The 12,396-nt window shown below is 43.2% G+C and overlaps 1 protein-coding gene across 5 annotated transcripts in view; it reads left to right on the top strand.

Moving 5' to 3' along the window:
- The window catches only part of PGAP1 (post-GPI attachment to proteins inositol deacylase 1), a 128,718-nt gene that overhangs the window by 16,649 nt on the left and 99,673 nt on the right, over positions 1–12,396 (top strand). For all 5 annotated transcript variants that reach the window (XR_012802627.1, XM_075608197.1, XM_075608195.1 and 2 more), the window contains 2 exons: positions 6,481–6,641; positions 12,292–12,344. Coding sequence is in view for 4 of the 5 variants with exons in the window: in XM_075608197.1 (XP_075464312.1) it covers positions 6,481–6,641; positions 12,292–12,344 (214 nt within the window). In the remaining variant the exon portion in view is untranslated. The remainder of the gene's footprint in view (positions 1–6,480; positions 6,642–12,291; positions 12,345–12,396) is intronic.

Genomic DNA, 12,396 nt, shown 5'->3' with positions numbered 1-12,396 from the left:
GGTCTATTATATCCACTATTTTACGTGTGTTGTCGGAGGCCTGTCTTCCGGACACAAACCCTACTTGATCTACATGTATGAGTCTAGGGAGAATTGGGTTTAGCCTGTTTGCCAGGATCTTACTGTAGATTTTGAGATCGGTATTCAGCAGGGATATGGGCCTATAATTCCCGCAGAGGAGAGGGTCTCTTCCCTCTTTGTGAATAATCGCTAAGTTTGCCGCTGTGATAGTAGAGGGTATCGGCTCTCCTTGTAGGAACGAGTTGTACATTTGGAGGAGGTAGGGGGATAGGATAGGTAAAAACAGTTTATAATAGCTATTAGAAAAGCCATCTGGGCCCGGGGTTTTTGCTATCTTGAGGGATTGTATGGCTAGGGACAGTTCCTCTTGATTTATTGCTTTGTTTAAGCTCTCAGTCTCTTCTGGGGTGAGTGTGGGTAGGCTACACTGCTCTAGGTATTGGGTTATTTTAGTGATATTAACTGGGTCCTGGCCTGGGGGATGGAGGTTATACAGGTCTGAATAAAATTTCGCGAACTCTCGTGTTATCTCCTTCTCTAGATATGTGACCTGTCCTTTATTTGTCTGAATTTTTGCGATCTGGGCTTTTGCTCTGGCACCCCTTAACTTCGAGGCCAGGAGCTTGTCGGCTTTGTTGCCTTTGTCAAAGTATTTTTGTTTAGACCATCTGAGGGCTTTTTCAACTTCCTCTAGCTGTGTCTGTTTGAGGGCAGCTCTGGCTAGTGTTAGTTGCTTTAGTGTCGTCTTGGAGGTTGAGATTTTATGTTGGGCTTCTAACTGGGAGATTTTTTCTGTAAGCTCTTTTTGGAGTTTGAGTTTTTTTTTTTTTTTTGTATGAGGCTATAGAAATTAAGTCTCCCCTGATAGTGGCTTTATGTGCCTCCCATAGCATAGCTGGGGTTGAAGCAGTGCCTTTGTTATACTTAAAGAAAGATACCAACTTTTGGCGAATTGAGGTCTCGGTGTCGGGGCAATTAAGAAGGGAGTCATTGAGCTTCCATTTATATTGGGCATGTTTGATAAATGGGAGGGATAATAAAAGATCAATGGGTGCGTGGTCGGACCATGTGATCGGCCCGATGTTGGACTGGGAGGAGGCCTGGAAGACGTTGCTGGTGCCCAGAAAATAATCGATCCTCGAGTAGGACTGATGAGGGGTGGAGAAGAAAGTGTAGTCCCTCTGGCCCTGGTGCTGAGCCCTCCATATATCGATCAGTGAGTAACTTTCCATAATATCCCGGAATTGCTTAGCCTTTTTCTGGGCCTGAGTGCTGCTCTGGGAGAGTGTGTGGTCTGGGCTTGTTTGGCCAGGGCCGGATTTATCATTTTTGTATGAGGCCACCATATTAAAGTCTCCTCCAATGATCAGAGAGGATAGAGATTGTTGGTCTAGGGTTTCTAGTAGGCTGTTCAGGAATTGAATTTGATTGGAATTAGGGGCGTATACATTGACAATTGTGATCGGGGACCCTGCCAAGGTGCCCTGGAGTATGAGCGAGCGTCCTTCGGGGTCTTGGTGAGATTTTGTCAGAACAAATGGGACCCCAGCCCTAAAGAGGATAGCTACTCCTCTTTTTTTGCTAGGAGAGGAGGCGTAGTATGCCTGGGGGAATACATTTTTAAATGTGTTGGGGGGCGTCTGGGTGTTAAAATGAGTTTCCTGTATTAGGACTATATCGCCTCGGGATCTTTTGAGATCTGTGAGGACTAGTTTCCTTTTTTTTACAGAGTTAAGGCCTTTGGCGTTGATTGAAATTAGTTTAATGGAGGCCATTGTTTTTCTTATGGTGTTTTCAGGGCACTAGGCCCTGTGACTCCTATTTTTCCCATGTCAGGAGTTCGGAACCGGGGGGCGACGGATAGACCTGAACCCTCGGTAGAGGGGGTCGCGGAGGGAGGGTTTGCGCTGGGGATAGGGGTAGTAGGGGAGGGACACATATAAGGGGGGGGGAAACTGGGTGGGCCTTGAGTAGGCCTATAAGAAGTAACCTTTGACACTTTCGTGAAAAAGGAGGTGGGGCGGGGTGCCCCTGGGGGGACTTCCAGAGACATGGGCCTGTCTCGGAGCACTGTGTTAGTCCCTAGACCCTCCATTCTGTAAATGGGGGGGACCACTAGTTGGGGGGGGGTGGGCATGGGTAGTTTCTTTGTTTCTAGTGGTAATCAGGGGCGTACCCTTATCTAGATTGGTCCTGGTATACTAAGTACCTGAGATGACTCTTTGACCCGCTTACTCTGAGGCTCTGTATGTGTTTACCTGGGTTAAGCATATGTAATCACTTAGTTCGCTAAATAGCTTATAATAGGGAGGGGGGAGGGGGGGGGGGAGCAGGAGGGGTACTAGGGCAGAGGATGGGGGGGGGTAGGGAGGGGGAGGGGAATCCGCAGGGGATGCATATTCACATAACATTTTCAACAGTATCGTACATTTGTATACCATCCTACTAATATTGAGAGAGAGAGGGGGACCTCTTAATATACTGGCTCCCCTCTAGTTCTGCATTTTGTCGTCTCGTCGCTGACTTCTTGTTTCATATATGGGGGGGAAAAGTGGGGGGTGGGGAGGTGCAGAGGAGGGGGTGGGGTGGTGCAGAGGGGGGAGGGGGGGGGGGGAAGGGGGTGGGACGCCTGTTGAGTTCGTATACGTGGGGGGGGTGGAGGAGGGGGGGGGTGGGAAGAAGGAGGGGGAAAGGAGGGGAGGGGGGGAGGGGGGTGATAGTAGTAAAAAGAGGGGGGAGTATTTATTATGTGAGAGTTTAGGCGACATTATATCTGTGAGGTTCTTTTGACTGAAAGTCTCAGTCTGAAATCTAATGGGAGAGCGCCCTCACATGGTCACCGGTAAGTGTCTTTTAATGTATATATTTATGCTAGGAATAAATGCCATATAGTTTCAGTAACTAACAGGGTCACTGACAGCTTTTTTTTGAGCCTTGGACTAAAGTATCCACAGTCTCTGTTAGCGACCCTCTCTTTAGCCTCCCCCTACCCTCACCTCTCCACCCTTTCCTCACTCGCTCCCTGTCCCCCCTCTCTCCCACCTCTCTTCTCTCACCCTCTCTCTTCCCTTTCTTCTCTTCCCTCCCTCTTCCCTTTCTTCCCTCCCCTCCCCTTCTCTCTCAAGGCCCCTATCTTTTATGCCCACTCCCTCACTCAACATCTCTCACTCCCCTCTCTCTCACACTCCCCCTCTCTCTTTCTCTCAATTCCCCCTCCTTCTCTCTCTCCCCTTCTCTTCCCCATCCTCTCTCCCCTCTTTCTCTCACTTTCTCTCTCTCGCCCCTCCCCCTCTATTTCCCCCAATCTCTCTCCTTCTCTCTCCTTCTCTCTCCTTCTCTATACCCTTTCTCTCTACCCTCTCTCTCTACTCTCTCTCTACTCTCTCTCTCTCTCTCTCTCTCTCTCTCTCTCTCTCTCTCTCTCTCTCTCTCTCTCTCTCTCTCTCTCTCTCTCTCTCTCTCTCTCTCTCTCTCTCTCTCTCTCTCTCTACGCCCTCTCTCTCTCTACGCCTCTCTCTCTCTCTCTCTCTCTCTCTCTCTCTCTCTCTCTCTCTCTCTCTCTCTCTCTCTCTCTCTCTCTCTCTCTCTCTCTCTCTCTCTCTCTCTACGCCCTCTCTCTCTACCCCCTCTTTTTCTTGCCCTCTTTCTCTACCCCCTTGCTCTTTCTCTACCCCCTCTTTCTTTCTCTCTCTCTACCCCCTTGCTCTTTCTCTCTACCTCTTTCTCTCTACCTCTTTCTCGATTGTGGGAATGCTGTGAGAATGAGGCTGCTGGGTTGGAGTGTTGCAGTGAGTGAATGTTTGAGCTCTGTCTTCAAACTTTTTCTCTGGCTTGGTTTATCTTATAGCCTTTATTGTTTGGAGTTGTTTTCTATATAGCTGACTTTGTGTCAGCTTTTGGTCTTGGCCACTATGGGGACTCCCCCAATTAGTTTTGGGAATTTAACCCGTAAGCATGGGTTAAAATGTATGGTAGATGCTTACATTTCCGTGAAGGAATGTGTGTTTGCTGTGGGGAAAATTGTAGTTTTGAGAATATTAAATCGGCTTCCTGAATTAATAAAGCTGTAGTAGTTTTTTTGAGTAGTACTGCACTTGTACATTCGGTTGTTGAGCAAGGGTTTCAGATTCATGGCTGTGTGTTTTAATGTGTTGCCTTTATCCAGTCCATCAGTTAAAGTTACTCTGTATTATGTTCCCCCATTTGTAAGTAGTGAGAAGTTAATGCAGGATTTATCTTGCTATGGTAGAATTATTTCTTCTATTAAAATTAATCCTTTGGGGTGCAAAAAGCTGAAATTAAACATGTTATGTCTTTCAGGAGGCAGGTGTTTATGATTTTGAATTAATCTGTGAAAAGTTTAGACCTGGTTTTGAAACATAACATTGAGGGCCTTGATTATGTGATGTATGCGAGTACTGAGTCCATGAAGTGCTTTGAGTGTGGGGAAATTGGTCACTTGAAACACGCTTGCCCTATTTTGAATACTAGAAAAGGTCAGGGTGAGAATGGTACTGGTCACAAAAAAGATGCAGGTGAGATGCAGAGGCTGCTGCTTCAGCGCAGAGTGAGGAGGTTACTGTGGGACATGCACAGATTGCTGTTATTGCATGCAGTGAGGTGGACACTGTGGAAGGTGCCACAGCGCAGACTGCTGTTAGAGGGCAGCATGGAAAAGACAATGAAAAAATGGCGTGTGAAAAAGCACGGACTGGTGCAGCATGCAGCTGACTGTGAGGACATGGAGTGTGAAAAGATAAGCAAGAAGAGAGTTTTGGAACAGGAGGAAGATGAAAGAATTCTCGAGGTAACTAAAAATACTGTTCTGAATGCTGAAGTTGCTGAGGCCACTTTTTCAGATGAGTCTGGGCCAACGGGAAAAAAATGGCTAAAATAGTGAATGTTTTGACTCATAATCTGCCTGAACATGCTTTGAGTATGGAGGAAAATTCACTGCCAGTGGCAACCACTAGTTTTGCTCTGCAGCCCTGTATTGGTGTGGAGGAAAGATCTGAGTTGGAAGCTACACCTTGTCTGTTTGCACTGCCCAGCCCTCCAGTAAGTCTGTCTGCAGTATCCAATGACTCAAATGCTTCAAAAATAGTTTTTGTGGGAGCAGAAAGTGACGTATTTGAGTCTTCGGACGATGAAGAATATGAGTATGCTACCGATAACGCACAGTTTCTGACCTTCCCTCAAGTCAGGCCTTTAAGGGCTCTCAGTATAGTCTGACTGAGATTAGGGATTTCCTTAACCAGATTAAGGGCAGGCGGGGTGTTGAAGTGCAGGATTATTTCCCTGGTTTGCAGTTATTTGTGGACTCAGTTAATCTCATTCTGAAGAAAGGTTCTCTGATAAATATTGATAAACAAAAACGGTATCGTTTAAGTTATTGCAAAAGGTTAAAAAAACAAATTGCAAAGTAAATACTGCTGTTTTTTGAATTTTGAAAGAATCATGGCTATTTTGGATTTCATTTTTTCTTTTGTTAGTGTCGTTTTTTGCTCACAGTGTGTTTTTTCCTCTTTTGCAATGCAAAAACTCCAAATTGGGACATTAAATATTAATGGTGGAAGAGATTTTAATAAGAGAGCAACTTTTAGTATTTTACTCAAAAAAAGTTAAATGTTCTTTTTTTTGTTTTTTTTTTGCAAGAGACACACTCTGATGATAACAATCCGCCTGATTGGGTTAAGGAGTCTAAAGGGGAGGTTGTTCTCAGTCATGGTACAAACACAAGTGCTGGAGTGGCTGTTTTATTTGCCCCAGGTGTGCTAACATGTAATGTTTCTATCAATGAGATTATAAAGGGACTCTGGGTCATCCCTTAGGGTTGGAGGAAAGGAGATTTCACCAGCAACAAAGGAAAGGGTTCTTTACAGTAAGGGCAGTTACAGTGTGGAATTCATTACCCATGGAGACTGTGATGGCAGATGCAATAGATTTGTTCAAAAAAAGGTTGGACATCTTTTTAGAAAGGAAAAGTATACAGGGATATACCAAATAAGTAAACATGGGAAGAATGTTGATCCAGGAATTAATCGGATTGCCAATTCTTGGAGTCAGGAAGGAACTTATTTTCCCCTTATGAGATTTCATTGGATGATATGATTCTGGGGTTTTTTGTTTGCCTTCCTCTGGATCAATAAGTAAGTATAGATATAGGATAAAGTATCTGTTGTCTAAATTTAGCATAGGTTGAACTTAATGGACGTACGTCTTTTTTTCAACCTCATCTACTATGTAACAATACCAACAGTAATATTTTGGTCCAGGTGATGATCAGACGTATTTTTTGAAAATATTTTCACTGGCTACTGTATAGGTTTTGTTTTTGTATGTCTGTATGAATAAACTGGGCCATAATGGCTATTCCTGAAGAATTTGCAGTTTTATTTGAATCCTATATATTTAAATTATTGATGTAAAATGATTTCGATTTCAAATTTTATTTTACAGATTTTTATGCTTTGGTGAACAACTATTGGATTTTAAATGCCTATGAACTCAGAAATATAACAACGCTTTCTGTGGCTGGAGGATATAGAGATTACCAAATTCGCTCTGGATTGACTTTTCTGCCGGGATCAAACCTTCATAATAGTGCCTTATCTGTTGTGGTAAAATACCTCTATTCTAATCCGTTAATTAAAAACAAAACACAGGATGAATGATATTGTGTTGTTTGTCTTGGCAAATGTTGAAACCATTCACAGGACTATATGGTTGGACGATATTTTTATAAAATGAACAAATGAGAACTGTTTGGTAATATCACCCACACAGGTGCATCAGGCTTAACTGTCCCTTTGAAGTGCGTTTGATTGAGTACACCATAATATTCGCTATAGTGAATGGGTTTACTACTGAGACAGATAACGAACTAAATAGAATAGATGAGGAAATGGCAAGGGGTTATGGAGGTAGAATGGGGGGCAAGTACGAGTTTGACAAGCAGCAAGACACCCATATTAAATACAGAGAATACTAGAACACTTCTAAAGACAAACCAAATTGGCGCAGAAAGGAAGGAACAGATAAGACAATAGTTAAGGCTGAAAAAAAACTTAAATGCATGGTTGCTAATGATGGAAGCTTGACAGATTAAAATGGTGGAGCTTGAATTAATAGGTATAAGTGAGCAGTATATCATAGGCATTACTGAAACATGGTGGGGTGAAACTCATGACTGGGCAGTTAATTTAGAGGGTTATTCCCTTTTTCGGAAAGATCGAGCAAATGGAAGAGGGGGTGGAGTATGCTTATATGTTAAACCGGATCTAAAACCCATTATAAGGGAAGATGTTTATGAAGGGAATGATAAATGTAGAGACCTTGTGGATAGAAATTAGCAGTGGAGGTACAGTAAAAGTATAAAGAAAATGTTTGTAGGGATATTCTATAAACCACCAAATATCTGTGAGATTGAGGAAGCTAAAATATTTTTGCAAATTGAGAAGGCATCAAAACTTGGTCATGTTTGCATAATGAGTGATTTTAATTATCCAGACATAGACTGGGGCAATGAGATTAGCATTACAGCATAAGAAACAGAAAACATAGGGGAGCACAGGATTAGAGGTATATAGAACACAAATGTGTGTAAATACAGGTGAATACCCAGAGGCAGGCTGCTGAATTGTAGCCTGCCCCCTTATACCACACTGCAGTGCACAGGGGTTTACTTAACCACGGTCAATGCACTTGCTGTGTGGTTTACAGGCAGTGGAAAAAAGGGGGGAGAGTGGGGGTGGGAGGGGGGGTATTGTGGGTTTAAGTTAGAATACTACAAACCCTCACACGGCCATATGTAAGTGGTACACATGTAGGGTAATTTCCTCTCCTCCTCCCTTCTCTCCCCGGTGGTCTAGATGTGCTTATCCTCAAATCCTGATGGTTCTTGTGTTCCTTCGTCTTGGGGTATAACCCCACCAATAGTGTTGAGGCCAGAGATGAGTGTTAGATTGTAATCAAAACAATTTAATAGCATAAAAAAAAATCTAAACTCTCATTACAAATAGTCCCAGTCAGCGACCGCTCCATGTTTGCGCCGTCTGCGACACCCCCTACGTCCCTGCTCCCGCGTCCGGTTCAGTGGCTTGGAACGTAGCTGAAACGCAGGCAGCACAGGCTCCTACGGTGGCCTCTCTGGTCCTGTTCACGGAGCTATGCGTTTCGCCGTGACAACGGCTTCGTCAGGCTCCTGTATCGCTGTCTGTTCAGCCTTCCTTTAAGTAAATCCTCCTCATGATTGGACATCTTTCTCACGTGGGAAGATGTTAAGTTGCCGCCCACCCCTCAGCTCTCTACACTTGCATACTATAGCTGTAATCCGGCAGACCTCAGACGCTGTCACCATTCCATTTGGACCACCAATGTTTATATTATGGGGAAAGTGCGAGCGAGCAGAAGGGGGGTGGGGGGATAAGCTAGTCCTTTGCCTCCATAGTTTTTAAAGGGACAGTTCACTTTGTTTTGAATTTGTTAGTTTCCCTCCATTTTTTCACTCCTGTATTAACCCATTCACTTCCTTCAGGGGGTGTGCTTATATCCCACATTTCAGAATTCAGTCCATTGTTTTGCCCTAAGGCAATGATCAAGTTCATAGGAAGTTGTGAAAAGTCCAATGCAGTTCTAATACTATACCCTAACATAATCACATAGGACTCACTCCCTTACATAGACTCAGTTCAAAATGACCAGTGTGGAATATGTTCTAGAATCTATTAAAATACATTATACAAAGAACATTAAACATTATGCAATAATAAATTATAAAAAAAATACACAAATGTTCAGACCCCTGTACATATAGCTTCATATTAAATATTACACATTATTTTTACCAACTAAACCACATATACAGAATATAAAAAATGCACTTGTTCTCTCGTTATTAAAATCCACATTTTCAACCATCTTAATATTTAGTAGATCATTCTTTGATGATCTTAAAATATCTACAGAATTCTCAATAAATTGGATCCTTTGAGATCTTTACAAAAAATATAGACAAGACTTTAATAAGCCTAAAAAACTTCTCGAATAGGGAAAGCAAGGGCTCCAGAGACTTTACATATTAATACTTATATAATATAAATATAAAGGAGATAAGATAAAAAAACAAAACTTTCTTCAAAGAAGTAGATGCAAACAATTACCTGGCGCCAAAAAGAAAATCATAAAATGTGAAAAGACAGATATTTGAATCTGACCATACATGAACTGTCCAGTCCAATTTTCAGAATCCTTCAGACGTACTTGAACGAAGTCTCACAACATGTGGAAGGAAACACAAAGATATCCAATCATAGCGCATACCATATAGACTGTTGATTGCAACACACTAAAAACTAAACTGACAACACCTGACAGACAATACTAAACATTAACATACACAATCGCAACACCAAAGATAAATGCCTGATGATAAGCTCAATATAAACCGATTTAATTAAAAATAATGCATAAATAATAAAACAAATTATAACATACACAAGGGATATGTGACTGAAGGTGACTGGTCCGGTTGGGCAAAATTGGAAACCTACTCACATGAAGCAGATTTCAAACGGGCACTGCAAAGATGGTCTAAATCGATCAGGTGGGTGGCAACGTCTGGTAGAGAAAATCCTTTCCTGAACCCTAAGGACCGCCGTCGCAGGTCCCGCCGCTCAGTTACCAGCACCGCGACACCCCCTGCTCGGAGGAGGAAGAAATAGGAACCACCGCCTGAATCCGACGGAGTCCCAAGCCGCAAGACAACACGTGTGTCTAGCGTGCACGCGCACACGTGGGAGCGTCCCTTCTTCCAAATGCCACAAAGACAATAATAGGCTACGATGGATAATGTGCTCCGCAGATTCGCCAGCCAGCATAAATGACAGTCACATAGAGAGTCCCCCAAAAACCCTACACGTTTCGTGATAGGCTCACTTCCTCAGGGGAATGAATCAAGTGGTCTGATTCTACTACCTTACACAATTTAGTATCATCAGCAAAGATGGAGACTTTGCTCTCGATGCCAACCTCAAGGTCATTAATAAACAAGTTAAAAAGCAGGGGTCCCAGTACCCTGAGGTACTCCACTCACGACTTTAGCCCAACCTGAAAAAGTTCCATTTATGACAACCCTCTGTCTATCCTTCAACCAGTTTTCAATCCATCTTCAAGGTGAAGATGAAGAGGATGAATGAACTATATCGCCATGTATTTGAAGAGGCCAACTAAAGCGCTAGGATCATCGGCATATTCTGAGTCTTTGACCACAACTGCTCCAAATGATGGAATTTCCAGGGGTGTCACAGCCTCAAATGCTCACTGATGGTCCATGTCCACACATCACCAGTTACCTCACCCCAACAGTACACGCATTGCACCTTGCTAGAAGCTGAACTAGATGGGGTGGACTGTGGTACCCACCTGGGCCTGGTGTGCCGTTGAGGAAGAGTGAGTGACCTCCTTCGAGGGGTCGTGGTGGCTCTCCTACGATGACCTAAAGTGGGAACCTCATGTCTATAGATAGATTTGAACACAGAGGGTCACTGAGAGCACCTCTCCCAGAGGTCAGGGTGATGTCTATACAGATGTTGCTGCAGAGCAGTTGTCCCTAGGCAGTATCCACTCCTGCCCCTATACACCACAAAGGATGCAGTGGACCACTACAGAGTCGCACACTGTCCCATTCAAATAATTCTCACACCAAGTAGGTAGTTCCTCAGTGGACCGGCACACTCCTGTGATGCCTGCGACCTCAGGACAAAGGAATACCATGAATGCCAGCCTGGGGCTTACCACCGCAAAGTCTTTGAGAGGAACTGCCACACTCCGCCTTCTCACCTTTTGCCTTATTAAGCTCACTTAAAGAACCACCGTCACCACCAATGTCACGTTTACCCTCTTCAACAACAACTTTCTCATCCTCTAATCATGTCGGGTTTACAGCAGTCACATTGTCACTTGTAGGAGCACTCCTTATTTCTACCCTACCCACTCCTCATTTATGTAGTTTCTCTTCCTGACCCGTTACATCATCAGCAGGTGCTGATGCTTCCTCTTTCCCAGCTAGAGCAGCAGTGGAGGCGCTGGATGTAACACAGTCTGGTGGTGCAGCTAAAACCAGATCCACTGATTCAAGACCTGTCATGGGGTTCCATAATAGACTAAAACTGAGCCCTACTCCAGCTACACTGTACACTCCGCCTGACCTGCATGCGCACTTAACACATGCTGCTGCATTTCCTGCTCATACATCTGTTCAAACAACCTGAGGTCTATTACACAGAGGAAAGAGCTGCTAACAAAGGTTGTCCTGAGAGAAACTCACTCTCCAACAAACTGGGAATTACCTCCAAATCCCCAGAACTACAGTACCTGCTTCCTCTATGACACAGCTACTGTACTTCCAAAGAGTAAGGTTGAACTCAACTCCGATACAAACTTTTCCACTAACACAGGTGATACAGCAGTAAGAAAAGCTGGCTTTTAATGTGTGCATGTAGGGGGTGCAGCCACAGTACTACTGCTACTCATACTGCTGGTACCATGAAAAGCAACTGGTACATCTACTGCTGCTGAGGCTGTTCTACTGGGATGGCTATAAATAAAATAAATCTTTCTCTTGCTTAGTGCAACTGCAGAGTCTTTGCCTGAGTCACTACTCCATGCCTACCAATCCATGCTAATATAGCCAAACCCAGCCACCACCCTGCTTACTCTCCCAATTCCAACACCAGTAAAAGATTTGGGCATGGATTGTGCATGCACGCGAAACAAATGTAATATTAACATTAGATTTGGTGCATGTTGAAACTATTAATTTCACGTGCGCAAGAAACAAATATAATATAATATTTCCAACATTCGCTGAATTAAATGTTAATATTATATGTGTTTTGTGCGCATGCATGTTAAAATTGTTTTCGCTTTGATAAGAAACCATCAAAATTAAATCTTCTGATTTCCATGCTTTTGTGTAGATTTTTTTTATGAGAAACCACAAAGACGAATATTGGCGTGTTTGCGAATTTTTACACTAAAGCAAAGAAATGTTTTGCAATCCGAACCTGGACATATTCACCCATACCTATACAGTATGTGACTAATTTTTATTTATTTTTGCTTAATGTTAGGTGTTCTGTGTAATAGTATGCGAGGGTAAATATTTGAGCGATCTTGTCCTTCTACTAGCTTCTCAATGTATTTTTGTTTCATACACTTTGAGCAAACGAAATATCAATATAATCTTTGCTTTAACATTTTCTTCTACAGACCTCTGCAGTACCAAGAACATGGGCTTCAACAGACCATCTTTCTATAGTATGGTAAGCATTTTTAACCAAACATTCTAAGATTGGGCTCTTTGTGACGAAACGG

Source organism: Ascaphus truei, chromosome 7 (genome assembly GCF_040206685.1).
Source record: "Ascaphus truei isolate aAscTru1 chromosome 7, aAscTru1.hap1, whole genome shotgun sequence".
Lineage (NCBI taxonomy): Eukaryota > Metazoa > Chordata > Amphibia > Anura > Ascaphidae > Ascaphus > Ascaphus truei.
This window is presented reverse-complemented; position numbering and strand designations above follow the sequence as displayed.